Source organism: Panthera pardus, unplaced genomic scaffold (assembly GCF_024362965.1).
Source record: "Panthera pardus isolate Hobbes unplaced genomic scaffold, ASM2436296v1 HiC_scaffold_13, whole genome shotgun sequence".
Classification (NCBI taxonomy): Eukaryota; Metazoa; Chordata; class Mammalia; order Carnivora; family Felidae; genus Panthera; species Panthera pardus.
The window spans coordinates 85,313,684-85,333,576 of record NW_026526688.1 but is presented as its reverse complement, the minus strand read 5'-3'; the positions used below and the strand labels follow the sequence as shown (position 1 = coordinate 85,333,576).

The 19,893-nt window shown below is 42.3% G+C and overlaps 1 protein-coding gene across 3 annotated transcripts in view; it reads right to left on the bottom strand.

The window, feature by feature from the left end:
- Positions 1 to 19,893, bottom strand: part of RNF150 (ring finger protein 150) — a 288,106-nt gene that overhangs the window by 55,330 nt on the left and 212,883 nt on the right. Inside the window, exon 7 of one of the 3 annotated variants that reach the window (XM_053901229.1) lies at positions 8,829 to 10,805. The exons of the other annotated variants lie outside the window; for them this stretch is intronic. Coding sequence (XP_053757204.1) covers positions 10,699 to 10,805 — 107 coding nt within the window. The 3' untranslated portion in view covers positions 8,829 to 10,698. Of the gene's footprint in view, positions 1 to 8,828; positions 10,806 to 19,893 lie in introns of those variants that run through there. 3 annotated transcript variants of the gene reach the window in all.

The following is a 19,893-nucleotide window of genomic DNA, read 5'->3' as shown; positions in this document are numbered from 1 at the left end:
GCTCGGAGCCTGGAGCCTGCTTCCGATTCTGTGTCTCCCTCTCTCTCTGCCCCTCCCCCGTTCATGCTGTGTCTCTCTCTGTCTCAAAAATAAATAAAAACGTTAAAAAAAAAAATTAAAAAAAAAAAGAAAATGGTAGACTTGGCCCAGAATTGTTCTAACACCCTTTTTCACAATTATAACTATTATTGTTCTCTCATCATCATCATTTATTACATTTGCTTTAGTTTATAACATTCTGTCGAACATCTGAGTCCATATGACAGCAGGCTGCCTGAATCTCAGAAAGGCTAAGTTATTCCTTCAAGGTCCCCTGAAGAGCCAGTAGGTAGCTGAGCTAGGACTTGAACGTGGCTCTCCTGTTCTTGCCTGGGTGGGTTTTATGGTGCTTTATGAAGTCCTCGGTGTTGACTGTGAGAGGAACCTGGGGCACTGGGTGTGGTGGATGAAGATGGGGATGATGATGGAGGTGATGACAGTAACTGCCACAAAGGACAGCTGAAGCTGTTCCTTCCACACCCATCCTTCCCATCCCTCCCACCTCACCCACCCCAGCATTTAGTGTAGCAATTATTCAGAGGCAGATGACTACTTAGTAGGGTAATGAATCTTTCTGAAACCATTTGTTAAACCCTCTCATTTACTTTACTAATCTGATCTTCATTTCCTTTGCTCATCTGATCTGTATTTCCTGGAAATCCAAAACAAGACAAAACAAAACAAGCATCTAGTAGCTACAATGAACTTTATAAAATGCCTCTTCCTAAGGTGGTATAGGAGGGAGGGAGGTACACCAGAACTCCACCAGACTCTATGCTGGGTACTATTCATTTTCATTAGCCAACCCCCCCCCCCCCACCCCTGCAAACCAAAGAGTTTAAGTTTATCTCTTTATTACATTTGAATTGTCCTATATGTGCACTGGGTTTAAAAATGGGTTTTGCTACTAAAAACCCAAATAAAAAGAAGAAAATGGGTTTTTGCTATTAAACATCCAAATAAAGGATATGGCCAATTCCAGCCCCCCCACAAAATGGCAGTTTGCATCCTGCTAACTTGGTCTCTAGTAAGTGGGGTAGGGACTCTTGAGTGATTTTCTTCTGGGCTCCCACAGGTTCCTTCCCACTGGGAGGAGGTGTGCCCAGAGGTTGGAGAGTAGTGCTGCCCCCCACAATCCCTTTTCTGAAGAGTGCCTGTAATCCACAATTTCTGACACCTGATTAATATCAATGCCTTATTTCATTATTTAAATATTCCACCCATGTATTTTTGGTTTTTTTTCTCTTAACTAGAACAAAGTTACATCTCCAAGGACAGGGGTTTATTTTGCATAGACATGGCCAAACCTTCATCCCCAGTGCTAAACTCATAAAAGAAATAAAATGGTTACCACCTCCATGTATGAAACAAAAGAATGGGAAGACATCAATAAATAATGTTGGTGTTTTAAAGGCTAAAAATACTGGGGAGGGAGACTCCTACTCTTCTTATTTCAGAGCTGCATGGAGAATATTATAACAAGGCGTCAAGCAGGACCACAGAATAAGCTAAGAAAAACAAGATCTAGACTACACGGTATGTAAGGTAAGTGTTTCATTTACTTTAATGGGCCAAGAATCTTATTCCTGCTCTTCCCAACCCCTTCACCTTAGAAGGTATTTCCTAAGAGCATTTTCTAGTTTCTTTTTTCTCTTTAATGGTTTCAGAATTATGCTCAGCACCTCTCTGAGGGGCCACCTATGTGGAATTCTGTCTCTGTGGCTGGCATGGGTGGGGGTGTGGCTACGACAGCTATTCTGCCAGAGGCTTGCTAAACTTAAAAATGAAGAGATGAGAAGAATTCAAAAGGTACCACTTCTAGATGGACCATGATGACTGGGTGAACATATCCATGATAAACACAGAATTAGAAAAATGAGCTAAAACCCAGCAATTTTCCAATATTAAGGAAAATTGAAGACCGAAGCATTTCATCCTCGGATCCCCGAACATGTGTTCAAATGGCCAAATCCTCTGAACAAGTCCATTGGGAGCTTGTGGAATTTAATGTGGGGGTTAAGGTCTTAGCATTTCCTGCACCAGCCTGGGAGTGACCATTCATTCCCCCATCTCTCCGTAAACTAACGAAAGCTACATAAATCTCTTATGTAGACAAAGCCTTTAGCAGATCTGGCAAATAAGACTATTCAGAAGAAAAAAATAGCACTTGGCAAAGTAACTTCTACTTTGTACACATCTGTTTTACATCTGTCAGAATCTAAATTTCTTCAAAGGAGGGGCAATTTCATCCTAGTTCAAGACAGGCATTAATAGATATTATACCAAATCACTGACATCATTGGCAAAGTGGCTTTGTTTAACTGATGAAACTGACTCCTAGATTAACTCCCGGTGAGGTCTTCTAGATTATTTTCAGAGTGCTTTGTGGTGTCTTTTCTCCCTTGTTACACTTAGTATTTTTTGCCATCCCTACATTACAGATAGTCATTTCAATATGTGGCCCACGTGCATTCTGAATTTTGATTTTTTTTTAAGGACATGCTACTTCAATTGGGAAAGATTATTGATGCCTATAAAGTTCCCCTGCATGCTCCTCCTCCACTTTTTTTAAACCCCATAGTTGGCCTAAATATTTGTCCAGGACAGAGCTCCTGCCTAACCCCCTTTTATTGCTGCATGCTGTGTTTATCATTTTGCCAGTGTTCCCCAGTAGTACATAATGAATGAACACTTTGAACTTGTACTTTTGAAGAGTCTGCAACCACAAGCATAGACAGTGTTCCAAACAAGAGGTGCTCTATCACTGGACAGATCTTACTATGTAGTCTTCAATGTTTATTTTTTTCCTGCTTGCAAATAATTTACATGACTTTGCCACAGAAAAACAGCTGCCTCACACTATTGCTGAAGTCTCTTGTAACACGGGATGCTTTGCCAATAATGGTAAATGATGGTGCAGAGTGGTTAAAAATCCATAAATCCCCAAATCACAGAGAACCCACTCATCTGGTGCTGAGCTGAGTTTCCATGGATACCAAGGGCCTGTCTTCAATTTTGAGAACTCTCTTTCACTCTGCAAGCCAGGAAAAAAGCAGCAGGGGTCCTTGAACTAGAACTGTACCTTTGCAGACCCTGAAGATCCTGTTCTTTAACCCACTGGAGACTGAGCCTCAGGCCACCTTCAATTTTCTGATGAAGATTCTCTTATAAGAGGAAATCTCCTGGAGAGAGGGTTTGTAGGCAGCATGAGAGCTGGTTAAGATTTCTGAGACTGAATATTTCCCCCTCAAAACTTTGACTGTCATTCCAGCATCAGAGGTGAGTATATTTTTCCATTTTATGGCTTGCCTTTTTATAGATAGGGTTTTTCTAAGAGGAGGATGCATATTTAGGCACAGAGGGAATCTTGGAAGTAGAAGGCAAGCATGTCATAAGCAGAGACACGCATCAATGTGAAGGCAAAGTCCCAACAGTAAGACTCGAAGGATAAAAACACTCAGCCTTAAGAAATTAGCTGTGTACACCATGAGAGCTCAGTCAGGGTTCCATTTGTTCCATTACTGTTAACGTTCAACAAGGTAAGAAGATTTAAAAAAGAAACATTTCCTGCCATTATTATCTCCTTCCAAGTACAGTTGGTCCTTGAACGATACAGGGGATAGGTCACTGACCCCCCACACAGTTGAAAATCTGAATATAACTTTTGACTGCCCCCAAACTTAACTTTGCATAGCCTATTGGTGATTGGAAGCTTTGCCAATAACATAAACAGTTGGTTAATACACATTTTGTGTGTTATATGTATCATGGACTATATTCTTATGATAAAGCCAGAGAAATGTCATAAAGAAAATCATAAGGAAAATTTATCTATCTATCTATTTTTGAGAGAGAGACAGAATGTGAGCAGGGGAGGGGCAGGGAGAGAGGGAGACACAGAATGTGAGGAAGGCTCCAGGTTCTGAGCTGTCAGCACAGAGCCTGACATGGGGCCTGAACCCACGGACCGCGAGATCATGACCTGAGCCGAAGTTGGACGCTTAACCGACTGAGCCACCCAGGTGCCCCAGGAAAATATATTTATAATAATGTACTGTATTTATTGAAAAATATCTGCATGTAAGTGGACCCACACATCTCAAGCCCATGTTGTTCAAGGGTGAACTGTATTAAGCTCCCCAAACATATTTTCTACACCATATCTTGGACAAAAGATAATGATGCTTAGTAGTTACTGACTAATTAGTACTCTGCTGCAGATCTTAGCTGCTATAAATCCAAAGGAACTATAAAATGTAACCTTGCTGCCTTATCCTTTTCAGCAGTTAATTTTATGACACCAAACACCTCTTTCCTCAATAAAGTTATATAGTTGAGAAAACCTACTGTGATTCTTTCCAAATTCGTCTTTCGCTCTACTGGATCAAGGACTTCCTTCAGTATCTCAAAATTGTTAAAGTATTTTCTCTACAGAGAACACTTCCTTTTCCCAGGAGGTGATTCAAGGGTTATTGCTCATCTTCAAAATGTAAATGAATGCCTGTAACATTCATTTGTTGTCAAAATGTAAATGAATGCCTGTAACATTCAGTGTGTTGGTCACATATCAGGTCTATAGTCTTTCATGAGCAAGGAAACAATTATTTCAATAATAAAAAGGCTATGGTCTCTGGCTCATATAGCAATGTTGGCTGCCAGGTAAACCTCCAACAAGATCACAAGGTAGGACTGAATAAAAACATACCTAGATTTTCTACTGATTTTCTTTTGGGATTGGGATCAGTGTCTTGGGGGCTAGTAGGTGTGGATAGACATTGGAGGATTTATGAATAAGGATCCACCCAAGGACCAATCATACAAAATGGCGCCAAAGTGTTCACTTGGGAAATTTTCAAGGCCGAGTCAATAAGAAATAGGTGAAGCTAGCTGCATTGAAGACAATGTTCCAACTCTGGTGCTCCTGAAGAAAAATTAGTACGTGGCTAGAGACATAATTTAAATGGATCGTAGGGATAAGACAACAGAGGATGTGTGAGTTGTCCCAGGTCTGTCCTCCTTAGGCAGGTATTTTAGGGTAGCAGCACAAGTTTTCAAACTCTGATTTTAGAAAGAACCACATAAGAAGTCTGATGACAATTCCACTGCAGGGTATTTACCCAAAGAAAATGAAAACGCACAAATTTGAAAAGGTATATGCATCCGTATGGTTATAGCAGCGTCATTTACAATAGTTGAGATAAAGAAGCAATCTAAGTGTCCATTGATAGACAAATGCATAAGGAAGATGTGGTGAGTATATATACCATGGAATATTATACAGCCATAAAAAGGATGAGATCGTGCCATTTGTGACAACATAGATGGCTCTAGAGGGTATTATGTTAAGTGAAACAAGTCAGACTGAGAAAGACAAATACCATATGGTTTCACTCATGTGGAATCCAAAAATAACCAAATGAAAAAACAAACAAAAAGCAGAATCAGACCTATAAATACTGAGGGGAGAGGGGAGTGGGGGTTGGGCAAAATGGGTGAAGGGGAGAAAGAGATACAGGCTTCCAGTTACGGAATGGATACATCATGGGACTAAAAGGCACAGCGTAAGGAATACAGTTGGTGATATTGTAATAGTGTTATGAGTGACAGGTGGTAGCTCCACTTGTGAACACAGCATAGTGTATAAACTTGTCAACTCACTATGTTGTACACCTGAAATGAATAAAACATTGCATGCCAACTATACTAAGAAAAAAAAAGAATGACAGTTCTTAGCCCACGCCTGAAAATCATGATTTGTTAGATCTGGGGTGGGGGGCAGGAATCTGCATTGCAACTGGAGCCCAGGAGGATGTTTAGACCAGAGCTGAGAAACTCCAGTTTGCTGGAAGGAGCCTGGGCTTTGGGGACAGTGACAGAACTGTCATCAAGCCTGCCATTTACTCAAGCTGTGACTTCTGATGAGGTTCCTTGACCAGTCTCCACTTCAGCTTCCCATGTCAAAGAGTGATAATGATTGTGGAGGTTAAATAAAATACCTTAAAGGTGCAAGGTCCACGGCATATGACAAATACTCAATAATGTCTGAGTTCCCTCTATCTCTTCCACTTTATTTATTTTTTTTAATGTGTATTTATTTTTGAGACAGAGAGAGACAGAGCATGAACGGGGGAGGGGCAGAGAGAGAGGGAGACACAGAATCAGAAGCAGGCTCCAGGCTCTGAGCCATCAGCCCAGAGCCCGACGCGGGGCTCGAACTCACAGACAGCGAGATCGTGACCTGAGCTGAAGTCTGACGCTTAACCGACTCAGCCACCCAGGCGCCCCTATCTCTTCCACTTTAGATGACGTGAGAACATTTTTTAATGCCTTTATGGACCAGACACTTTTCCAAGGTGTTTGATTACATTTAATTCCATGAGGTGTTCTTTTTTTTTTTTTTAATGTTTATTTTTGAGAGAGAGAGAGAGAGAGAGCGAGCAAGTGCATGAGCAGGAGAGGGGCAGAGAGACAGGGAGACACAGAATCCAAAGCAGGCTCCAGGCTCCGAGCTGTCAGTACAGAGCCCGACGCAGCGCTTGAGCCCACCAACTGTGAGATCATGACCTCAGCCGAAGTCGGACGCTTAATCGACTGAGCCACTCAGGTGTCCCTGAGGTGGGTGTTCTTATTACTTCCATTTTGTAGGTGAGGGAATGGAGGCATCAAGATGTTGAGCAATTTGCTCAAGACTGCGCCTTGACTTAGGTCTACTACTGAGAACTTACATTATTTCCGGGGGAATAAATTAGGGACAGGAAAATTGAAAACCTCTCTCTACTAATAAAGACCCACCTTTCACTTCCCAGTGCCTCTACCATTTGGTCGTGCTCCCTGATGCCTCACCAGCTGGAGATGACACTTGCACTCAGTGTGGACACAGGCGCACACAACTGCAATCTGGCTGTAAAGTGTGTCCTTTTTATTAGAGGGCACAGGTGCTAGGGACATCCTATCTAAAACTAAGGACTGCTTTACTTGTCGGGGTACATTTCCTTTCTCCAGATATTAGAGAGTCTTTAGGTCCATTAAAGAAACAATGATATATAAATTTGTCTGGCATGTTGTTCCCTCTCTGACAAGCTAAGTTGGAACTAGTTTCATTTTCAGGAGTAATAAATTGACAGTCACGAGCAGAAACTTCAAATATCCCTGCTGAGACGTAGTTAACTACTGTGACATAAAGTTGACGGTACTGATTCACGAGCATAGGTGTACCGGCACGTGTGTGTGCCATATAAACACACAGATGTGTACGTGTGTGTAGGTACTGCTTGAGGCACACATGCGCACTCCGTGACATGCAGGTAAGAATGTGTGTATATGTGTGTGTGCTCCTGGCCTCCATCTGTGCACACATATGCATGCTTCTACCTATGACACCAAACAGATATTAAACTTTGATTTCCAAATCCAATTTTCTAATTAACTCCTTATCGAAACAACAGCGACAGTATTACGACGGCATTATTTTCCTTAAACAATTCATCCCATTGTTCCTGTTGCACAGCAGGAATTTAAGTGCAGCCAACACTTTCTTGCGCTGACAGCTCTGATTAAGGCATAAGTCCTTATGTATATACATGATGTTGGATAATTTATATATTTTTGAATACACTTTCGTTTATAAATCTCCTGTTTCTCCCTGCTATGAACATTAGTTACCAGTTACTAACTGTGTATGTTGTTGCTTGATAGGCACATAGACAGTTACCAATAGGTATTATTTTATTTTTTTAAGTTTATTTATTTATTGTTGAGAGAGATAGAGAGTGAGCAGGGGAAGTGGGGGAGACAGAAAGAGGGATACAGAGAATCCCAAGCAGGCTCCGCACTGTCCGCGCAGAGCCTGATGCGGGGCTCCAACTCACAAACTGAGATCATGACCTGCGCTGAAACCAAGAGTTGGAAGCTTAACCGACTGAGCCACGCAGGTGCCCCCCAACAGGTATTATTTTAATGAGACCTAATGGGACAATTCAAAGCTGTGATTGTCCTTTAGACATCAGTGCCTACGAAGGAAGCACTGTTTGCCCTGAAACGGTCCCTAAATTTGCGGTTGCAAAGCTGGGGTGAGCTGCTGGGAACACGCTTTGCGGTGAGGGGCTGTCATGACTCAGGTCTAGCCAATTAACACCATAAGGGAATGAGGCCCAGGATTTCTGCTGCTTCCAACTCTTTCAAGTTGGAAATGCAGATTTATGTGTAAAGCCTTGCCATATTTAAATACTAGCTACTAACTAAAGCATTGCCAGACGCATTTTCAGGACCAAGAGACTCATCTGCAGGCAAGAGGAGTCATATGTGACAACAGTTTGCTACCTCTGCCCACAGTAATTCCTTGGAATTCCTAGGCATCTATTCCTTAATGGTTTTGGATGATGAGCCAAGGCCCTAGGGATTTGGTGGTGGTGGTATGTGAGTGCGTGTGCACAGGTGGATGTGTGTGTACATGTGTGCAGGGGTGTGTGTGCAGGAAACCTTGCTTGATCCCCACCTTGGTGGGTGCTCTATGGGAACCCTCTGGAGTGAGGAGGATGGATGGTCTTCCCACTATCCTGGCACAGTGACTTAACCAGACCAAGTGGAATGTGACCTAGCTGATCATGACACAGAAGGGGAGGAGAATTTGGCTAACTCACTTAGCCACAATACATTTTCTTCAGAAGAAGAAAGAAATTTCCCTGCAAATTTCTCCCAAAGGGAGGGAGCACAGTGAGGACCACCCCGGAAAAAGCCAGTGAGCTAGAGATTTCTGGATTTTAAAGGTCTGCCAGTGGATTTTCTATGTGGGGATGTGGCACCCATTTGCTGAAATCTCAGAGGTTTGTAGAACGGGCACTTTCAAATTTTTTGTTCTAAGCTGTTCCCTGACTTAGCAAATCTGAAATTACTAGCTTATCCACAGATCATCTATCCGCATGTCTGCATGCTGAAGACACTCTCTAAGGTTGTTTGTAGGGCTGCAGGCTGTTGAATACAATACAGAGCCATGTGCAGAAAGACATAATTATGACTTTCTAGGAACTGACACTAATGGACTGTTGATTGATTGATGGGCTGCCTAGTGATGATCCTGATAACCTGAGTGGTTTCTCTGCAAATGGTGCTAGAAGGGCAGTCATTGTTTTATATGAGATCATGGTAATAAAGAATGCAGTTTATAACTCAGTAGTACTCAGATGATCAATTAGCAAAAAGAGAACTACAAGGGAGCATGCAGTTCTGGCTCAGGAAGTAGAGTAATTCAGTTTTCATCTCCATAGGCGATTGGTTTAGGCTACAACCTAGAGCTATCAGGCCTTGGGGTCTATCTGAGAAAGGTGCATTGTAGATATTTTTATAACATTAAGACATTTCAGTTGCACCATCAGGTTCTTGCGATATGTCTGCCCAATGTGTGTTCTCCTGGAGAGGTGGTATGTGGTGGGGAGAGGTCACATTTGTGGCTCACTGACAGCCAGGCACTGAATCAGGAGTTGCATGTGCCTAGATTCATTTCACCCTCACAAGAAACCTGTGGGGTGGATTTTGTTTGAACAATTTTAAAGATGAGGAAACTGAGGCCCAGGGATGTTACATGAGTTTGCCACAGCTATCACCTCGGCGGGCAGCCAGGATTTGAGCCTGATGTGCCTGATGCCAAAGTCATCTGGTTTCCCAGAGCCCATATTATCCCTCGTAGGTCGATATTATCACTCAGCGTGGGTCAATCTAAAATAGTAAGAGTAGCGCCAATGGTATCAAACAAAAAGTGAAGTGCTTCCTTTAAGCGGCGCTGGTTTCTGGGCATTTGGTTTTGTGTCATCTCCAGGCATTCGCAGAAAGTACTGCGTGGACAGGCGCTGGAGACTTTCTCCATCACACTTCCCTTTGCTGCTGTTTCTGCCTCTTTGTCTCTCTGTTGCCTTTAATCCCCATTTCTGCTGTGCAGTCCAATGTCAATAATGATAAATAATAAATCATCAATCCATTTCCACGAGGCATTAGTCTCCCTCCTTTCTCGTGGCGGGGGACCAGTTTGGCATTTATGCTTCTGTAGGGTCACAGAGTCATCCCAGAGGAATGAGCTACAGGGAAGCTCGCCCTGCTGGTGCTTGGGTCCATCTTGGAGATCCGTGGAAGAATATACATATTTTCTTCTTGTTAGCAGACAAAATATGAAAGGATATCACAATGCAGTCTCCTAACTATTGCTATTGATTCTTTAAAAATTCTTCAGCGTATTCATTCATTCCTTCAACTAATGCTGGTGGAGTCTAACTTTATGCCACAAACTGTGCTGGACTTTGGAACATGAAGATGAAAAGCCACAGTCCAAACCCTTTAAGGTCCTATAAATTCAGTGGGTGAGGGTGACAGAGGCTTTCTTAAGAAAGTGTAACAGACAGAACTGTTTGGAAGAAGATAATTCTAAAACAAGCACCACATTCTGCTTGGCATAGCGGAGAAGGCATCTCAGAGAATACAGCAGATGAGGTGTTCCTGAGGATACACAGGACTCGGTAGGTGAGGGAGCAACGTCGGGGGCAGCGCGTCTAGAACCACAAGCGGCTTGGAAATGCTCTGTGTAAAGTACCTGGTGGGAGTGGTTAAAAGCCAGAAAGAAGTATGCTGCTGCCAAATGCTTAATGATTTGTTTAGATTAGCCAGCTGGAGATTTTAACCCATAGGTGATAAAAATGTTTGCAGCAAAACAGTGACGAGATCAGATTTCTGTAGAGGACGATCCAGGAAGCAGGAGGAGGACACACTGGTGGATGTTGAGACTAGAAACAGGGAGTGAAACGGCAGCCGGGGAGAAAATCAAGGTAAGAGACAATAAGGTCTTGAGTTACAGTAGCGGCGGAGGGAAATGGCACAGGGAGATATTTAAAAAGCAGACTGAACATTTGGTGATCGTCTCACTACAGAGGGAAATAGAGTGTAAAGAATATAGGTAATCCCAATATACTGGCTTGAGCGCTAGGAAGTAATGTCATTGTAAAAACTGCAGTCATTAATTTACATGATAGACCTATACACTCGTATATTGCAGATATAGCACAAATGTAGCATGCAAAAAGAAAACCCTCTTAACAGTTTGGTACCATACACATTAGCTGAAGCAAAGGATGCCATGCAAGGCCATACTTTTCATTGTGGTAGAAAATGCATTGTGGGCAGGGGGGATGCTAACACACAATGTATGTGGAATTAGTGATTTCAGTCTTCAATGGTATGTCAACGGATGCTTTTTGTTTTGTCTTACTTTTAACTTTAATTTTTATTTATTTAAAAAATTTTTTATGTTATTTATTTTTGAGAGAGAGACAGAGGGGCGGGGGGCAGAGAGAAAAGGAGATGCAGAATCCAAAACAGGCTCCAGGCTCCACACTGTCAGTGCAGAGCCCAAAGCAGGGCTCGAATTCACAAACTGGGAGATCATGACCTGAGCCGAAGTCAGATGCTTAACCGACTGAGCCACCCCTAAATTTAATTTTTAAATCATTTTTTTTCATTCCAAGAACATAGTTTAACAAGACAAATAGCACTTCATCTTTTAATCATTCTCTGGGAATTTCACTCTGCTATATTTTTTAATATCTGGCAGTTCTTCTCTTTCTCTGAAAATTCCTATTTCTCACAGTACCTGTTTCAACAGTATCTGTTGCAATATTATCTCCTCTGTGAGGACACAAATGATAGCCTACAGAATTCTGTGCTCTGAGTTATCTTGGTTTCCCTGGAATTTCTTTTTGTTTTTACTTGTGGTCTCTGTCTCTTAGATTCTCATAATTGTCTAGCCATCCTTGCTCTCCATTCATACTTACCAAGGAGGCACTCTGATTGAGCATGCATGGATGGGCTTGCCAATGGCAAAGGGACCTTATTAGGGGGCTAAGACCACCAGTAGATGGCTCAGGATGGGGGAGAAATCCGGGGGCCTAAATGTTCTATACATAGTCAATCACCAGATCTTCTTTTGAGCACCACTCCTTACCCCGATCTTCCTGGGCATCTGGTGCCCTACATCTTGAGCCTCCCCAGGATTCTGAGTGCTCAACTGCTTGTTTCTTATCAGCGTCTTCCGTAGGAGGCACTTCGATTCCGTCTTTCTCCACTTTGCCAGGTGAATTTCCACTCACTTGTCACCCAGAATTTGTTGACCTGTTGTCTGTTGTAATCTTTTCTCCATTCTTAGTGCCCACGTGGGCTTATATCTTTTATAAACCCTTTGGTGGGACTTTGTTAGGTAGCAGAGATAAACCTGTGGGTTCAATCTTCCATGTGTAACCAGAAATCCTGGGTTGACTCCAGATGGTTCCTTTACCAAGAAGACGAGTCCTGATGCCCTTGAGTTTTCAACCACTTCCTATGGGCATGTTTTAACTAGATTTTTAACTATGTACTATTAGTTTGGAACAAGGGAGCTTTCCTGGCATTTCTCTGCAATGAACCAGTGTTAATTCTGTGGTTCAGTATTAGAAAGACAATTTGGCCAGGGCAGGGACTCGATTTAGCTCCTCTGTTTAAATTCTTCCTTTTGGGATAGCGATTACTGCTTGCCTCTGCTGCACAAGAATGTTATGAAGGCAGAACAGGATACTGTGGGTGAATTATGCTTTGAGACCTTAGGAAGAAGGCCAATCACTGAATTCAAGGAGTTCTTTTCTGTCAGGAGACAGCAGGCCTCAACTCCTTGAAAGAGGATATTATGATTTCTTACTCCTATTGCTTTAATAACAGAATAACATCAATTATTAAATTAAGGGTTCTTTGCAAAACATTTTTCTGCCTCATAATTTCATAGTAATAGAGAGGTAAATCTAATTTTTAGCATTCAGCCTGTTAACCAATCATACTTAATAAAAATATCTGGCACCTAAATATTTTAATAACAAATAAAATAGAGTCAAGTTTTAAAATATTTAGATAAAATGGAGCTATTCTTAGGCGATCATCAGTTATTTCCTTTAAAATTACATGACGGATACATGAAAGGAGTCACACGGCGTAGCGTACCCTGGAATGGGGGTCCATTGAGGGAGATTTTCTTTCTTGATTTGGAACCAACAACTCTGAATGTGGTACTTGTGTCTCAGCACGTTCACTTGTTTGTTAAGTGGAAATGATACCACTTCTAAAGGATGTCACAGGGTTTGGTTTTTTTTTTTTACTACCTGAGAAGAGAAAATGATGCATGTGGTTTCTACTGTAAAAATAAAAAGCATTATAATTATTTAAAAATCATACATGCAGTGATTGGAATTAAACACCAAACTGTATATTCATATACACATAAATACATAAATATAGGCTTCATACCTACATCTATCAATTGAAGAAACACAATGTGTTTTTCGAAGTATTGCTTCTCATTGCCTCGCATCAATATTAAAGCAGAATGAAGAGCTTCGCATAATATTTTGGTTGACATGACATGCCATCATAACTATCATTTTAAAAATCACCACAAAAGGCTGTTAAACAACCAGGTGAGTAGTGCTTAAGAGCTTCTGTGAGCAGACAATTGTCACGTTCTGAGTCCAGGGTGCACTGTGTAGAAGGTTCCTGGGGGCACCTGGGCTCTGGCAGTGTTTTTCCAGCCATCTACACTCACCATCTTCCCAAACGCTCATCTGATTCCAAGATGGGGAGATGTTGCATTTCATAAGACCCTCTACAGTCTCAGGAAATATAGCAGAGGGGAGAGAGCTAGGGGGACACCGTGGTGCTGGAAGGAGGAGGGTAGCAAGAAGAGCTTGTAAGTAAGAAAGCAAGATCTTGACTGAGCTTTTCTTAGTGAGACTTGGAAGGGTAGCAGGAGGGGGTATAACTTTAATCATAGAGTTATGGAACCGGAAAGGATCCTAGCAATCATCTGCTAGTACAAGTACATTTCTTCAATTGTCAATGAAAGTGCTGAGAGACTAAGTGACTTGCCCAAGGTGACACAGCTAATTGGAGGCCAAATCAGGACTAATGCCCGAATTTCCTGCCTCAAGCTAGTGGTGTTTCCCATATATCATCCTACCTCGCGTAGCTCCAGTAATGTCCTGGTAATTACTGATTTTCCCTCTGAACCACTGAATTTCATTTCTGAAATATTTTGATTTACAGAACTCTGAGACTCTCAACTTTCAGAGCCAATTCTTATGTCATCCAAAAGGCATTTTCAGCTGTTCCTGCTTTCTTAATCTCTGAATAATGGAATTTCCTCATGATATGCTTTAGAATTGAAATGCAAAGAGAAATGTTCTTTTATTTGCCCTTCATGGTACTCAAATATTGAAAAAGTGCTGACCTATCAATTGTGTTTCCTGCCATCGGCTGCCACCTCTTGCTGAGATCCACGTTCAGTGTGACAGTGTCTGGCAAAATGCAGGTCTGCTCAACAGCCCTTTCCCTAGCACTCTTGGAACAGCTCCCCAAAGCCGGACAGCATTGGGGGAAATTAATCAAACTGGAAGTGGTGTTCTCAATGAGTAACTTAGAGCATCTGAGGCAATCTCCCAGAAATGGATGGATTTGGTCTGCTGGCTGAGTTACTTCATTTCAAGAAGACAAGTTTCTTCTGAGTGGACGGTGTGTGTCATGCCTAGGCTGAGTACTCCAAGGGGCAATATATCTGTGGTCTCAATGGATTAATTCTCTCACAGGCCGTTTGTAAACCTACAGGTCCTCCATACTCCCTGTCAGAGGCACCAGATGCACAAGACAGAAAAACCCTGGGAGCCTGGCCCTGAGTGGGCTTTCTTGGATTGGCGAATGTTTTTAATCAAGGAGAAATGTTATCGCGGAAAATCTGGTGGCTTGTGGACTGGACAGTTGCCATCTGGGTCACTTGGTGATCAAGGCTTGTGCTTATCACAAAGATCTTTCCTCTTCAGAACAGCTGTCTCTCTGCTGAAGCTGTTGTTGAGCTGGTGAGCTGGACGATTCAGAAACAAGGGGGTGATGTTGCTCCAGAGACCTGGCACATGATGAGACACGGCGATGACTGCGGGGAACAGTGTTGTAATCTACAAATGCTTTATTCTGTATAGAAGTAGTCCACTGTGGCTTAACTATTTCCTGAAGGAGAGATGACAGTGGGTCTAAATTCTTAAACGGTTGGCTGATTCTGCTGTCTGCCACAATGGAATATCCTCATAAATCAAAGCAGTCATCTTTCCAGGGCTAATGTGAATCTTATGGGCACCAAGGGAGATCATTTTCATTGCTGATTCCAGCCAGCATATTTATCCATAGTCTAGGGTAGCTTCTTTGCCATTCCAGGCTTTGATGCAAGTCAAAAAAGCAGACGTGGCTACTCACTCTTGTCCTCTCTCATAAACCCTGGAATACTTTAGCTAGATGTGTTTATTTCTGGATGCACCAGTATATTTTGCCGTCACATAAAACCTGGAAATTGCTGCTTTGCAAATATAGCAGAGCGTAGTTGCACATTTGAAACAGAAATGTGGTGCTCATGCCAACCTTCCCTTTTTCTCTCAGTTGTCTTGACTCAGAGGTTCAAAATTGGGTTCCCTGGAAAAGTCTTGAATGTACATTCTGTCTTGTTTTCACATTCACGCTGTGGTCAGAGCAAGGCTAGGGGCATTTAAAACTTCTGAATACAGATGTCCTGAGTGCTTCATCAACTACTCCCTAAATAGTAGACAAAGAACTTTAAAAAATGAATGAATTTCACTTCTGGCCTAATATTAACAGAATATAGCTTGAGGAATGAAGAACCCTCAGAGAGGTTGATCCTGAGTTCCTCAAATCAGAGAAAGCTAATCATTCCAGAGACTCTACACAAGTCTCTGAATGAACTTTTTGGAAGTTTTCTTTTCCATAATTAGGATGGAGTATGTGTCCCTAGAGAGCTCCTGGTGATTGCAGTGGTAGCTGTTAATGGCTTTTTTTCTACAAATGGCTTCTTCCCCCTGCCCCCACCCCAGACTGCAGTTTCAGCTGGGCTTTAGCAAATTACTTTTGCCTCATGAATGCATTTTGAAGAGTATGAGCATATTTTTTTCCCAAAAAAGGCTGACCTGTCTCTAGGTTCTGTCTTTTAGAATTTTTTTTTTAATGTTTATTCATTTTTTTTGAGGGGTGGGGAGAGAGAGGGAGCAAGCAGGGGAGGGACAGAGGGAGAAGGAGACACAAAATCTGAAGCAGGCTCCAGGCTCTGAGCTGTCAGCACAGAATCCAACACAAGGCTTGAACCCACAAACTGGAAGATCATGACCTGAGCCAAAGTCGGATGCTTAACCGACTGAGCCACCCAGGCGCCCCTTTAAAAAAAAAACAACAAAACAAACCTTTAATGTTCATTCATTTTTTTTGAGAGAGAGAGAGAGAAAGAGAAAGTGTCTAGGTTCTTTCAAAAGAGACCATAGTTTGGTACTCTTTGAGCTAAGAATATGGTTCTCCAGTGAAGATCATTAGGAGGTTTGGGAACTAATTCATTTGTACTGTCATGGGACTCTTCCTGCCTGCTTCTACTGAAGAGGTGTGGACAGCAAAGATGGGAGAAAGCCCTCTCCCACCTCTACCCACCCCTTTGCTCCCCACCTACCACTGGATGTACAATGGATATGAAGGGGAACCTGTTCTATGATTCTTTTTATTAATTAATTTTTAAATTTATATCCAAGTTAGTTAGCATATAGTGCAAAAATGATTTCAAGAGTAGATTCCTTAAGGCCCCTTACCCATTTATCCCATCCCCCTTCCCACAATCCCTCTAGCAACCCTCTGTTTGTTCACTATATTTAAGAGTCTCTTATCTTTTGTCTCCCTCCCTGTTCTTATATTATTTTTGCTTCCCTTCTCTTATGTCCATCTGTTTTGTATCTTAAATCCCTCATATGAGTGAAATCATATGATATTTGTCTTTCTCTGACTAATTTTGCTTAGTATAATACCTTCCAATTCCATCCATGTAGTTGCAAATGACAAGATTTCATTCTTTTTGATTGCCGAGTAATACTCCATTGTATGTATATACCACGTCTTCTTTATCCATTCATCCAAATGTTGATGGACATTTGGGCTCTTTCCATACTTTGGCTATTGTCGATAGCATTGCTATAAACATTGGGGTGCATATGCCCCTTTGAAAGAGCTCACCTGTATCCCTTGGATAAATACCTAGTAGTGCAATTGCTGGGTCATAGGGTAGTTCTATTTTTAATTTTTTGAGGAACCTCCATACTGTTTTCCAGAGTGGTTGCATCATTTGCATTCCCACCAGCAGTGCAAAAGAGATCCTCTTTCTCTGCATCCTCGCCAACATCTGTTGTTGTCTGAGTTGCTAATGTTAGCCATTGTGACCGGTGTAAGGTGGTATCTCATTGTGGTTTTGATTTGTATTTCCCTGATGATGAGTGATGTTGAGTGTTTTTTCATGTGTCAGTTGGCCATCTGGATGTCTTCTTTGGAGAAGTATCTATTTGTGTCTTTTGCACATTTCTTCACTGGATTATTTATTTTTTGGGTGTTGAGTTTGGTAAGTTCTTTATAGATTTTGGATACTAACCCTTTATCTGATATGTCGTTTGCAAATATCTTCTCCCATTCCGTTGGTTGCCTTTTAGTTTTGCTGATTGTCTCCTCTGTGCAGAAGCTTGATGAGGTCCCAATAGTTCATTTTTGCTTTTGTTTCCCTTGCCTCTGGAGATGTGTTGAGTAAGAAGTTGTTGAGGCCAAAATCAAAGAGGGTTTTGCCTGCTTTCTCCTCTAGGATTTTGATGGCTTCCTGTCTTACATTTAGGTCTTTCATTCATTTTGAGTTTATTTTTGTGTATGGTGTAAGAAAGTGGTCCAGGTTCATTTTTCTGCATGTCGCTGTCCAGCTTTTCCAGCACCATTTGCTGAAGAGACTGTCTTTATTCCATTGGATATTCTTTCCTGCTTTGTCAAAGATTAGTTGGCCATACGTTTGTGGGTCCACTTCTGGGTTCTCTATTCTGTTCCATTGATCTGGGTTCTCTATGTCTGTTTTTGTGCCGGTACCATACTGTCTTGATGATGACAGCTTTGTAATACAGCTTGAAGTCTGGGATTGTGATGCCTCCAGCTTTGGTTTTCTTTTTCAAGATTGCTTTGGTTATTAGGTGTCTTTTCTGGTTCCATACAAATTTCAGGATTGTTTGTTCTAGCTCTGTGAAGAATGCTGGTGTTATTTTGATAGGGATTGCTGAACCTGTCCTATGATTCTTGACCCCATCACCCACTTTGAGATAATAAAGAGGAGAGAGAAGGAGAGGAAGGTAGAGAACCTGTAAAGAGACTGTCTGAGGAGAGAGTATTGTCATGTTTAATGCCACTCCTCTTGCAAAAGGGGTGGGGAAGGGCTACCTCTCACAACCAAACCCAGTGAGGGGTTACTGTAAGGGAACCACGCAGGGGATTCTGAAATATGTTCTTGTAGGTGGGACTCAAAGAGAACTGGCTTAAGCCTATGAAAACCTAAAGAAGACTATGGACTCGGGTCTCTTTCCTGCTTGGAGTGTAGATAGAGGAGGCGGATGGCTTGCATGAGGTCAGAGGTCAGACACAGCTGCTGGTCTGGAGAGGACTGTCAGGGCAGGTGATGTGTGAGTGTCCTAGAGATGACCCCGTGGGAGAAAGAGCAGGACTGGGGACCTAGCTGAAAAGGCCTGGGGGGTAAGGGCACTTCCACAGACTGAGGCTGCAAACAGACTGCTGGATGCATAGGGGCTGCGGGAAGCCTTGAGAGTAAGCAAGAGGTCCTCCTGCCCTGAGTCATGGCAATTACCAGGAAAAGGGCCCTGCACAAAAATTTGTCTGTATCTGGGACCTGAAGGGACTTTTAGAAGTGTCAGTGACCTAAAAGTGAGCAGAAAATTCCTAGGCCTGCTGGAGTTTTCATCCAAGGTAGGAGAATATTATATGAAATGGCAGTGAAGCAAAAATAAAGATGCATTTTTAACACATCACAAATCATGTTTGCTGAATACATTAGATACACTCTGTTTACCCCAAGGATCTGTGTTGATAGAAAGTTAGCAAAGGAAGTTTCCCAGAGGAAACCCATACCACAGTTCATTTCAACTAGCCGGGTACATAATAACTCATGCTTCCTTCTGTAAAGTCGGAAGACCAGGTCTCCTGGCCAAACATATTCTGGCATGTGCTCACAAGGTACAGGAGCAGCTTTGGGATGTCTTGATTTTGTCCATTTTCATGTCTCTTTCTAGGTCCCAGCTCCCTCACCCCTCCCACCCTCCACTTTTCACCCCAGGGGCTGAATGCTGACTTTTTCTAGTTGGAGGTAGGAGGAGTGGTAAAGTGGGTAATGACCTAGAGTCCTAGAGGGCTTGCGTCGTGTTGTGATTTGAGAAGGGAAATGGACAGCTTCTCTAAAAATTAAGGGAAGGTTTCAGACCCTCCTAAGAAGATGTCAAGTGGTCCTGAATGTTTCTGCAGAGGAGTAACAGAATCTTCTCCTTTTGTGTCTTTCTCTCGCTCCTCTCTGGGGTCTGCAAACACATATTGCTGTTTGTTTAGCTTTGTTTTCCTTTGATCCTCAGGAACTTTTTTTCCTGCTGAAGCAAATCCCCAAACTTGCAGCCTGGGGAGTCAGAAGGCAATGTCTGTTTTGGGTGCAGACAAAGACTGGTGAGTGACATCAGAGCATTCAGAAAGTGACCCCTTGCACTAAGGTGCAGGAGAAACGCTGTGATTTGGGACTGCCATTTGAGGTTCTAAAAGGCAGAATGTCAGAAACATTCAAGATAATGCACATGGGAACATCTTCCTCCCAAATGTCAGACTTGCAGAGAGTCTGGGTTTCCTTTGCTGTGTAAATGCTTCTCTTTTTTGCCTTTCCTGAGAACTGGAGATGATCCTTTAATGCCA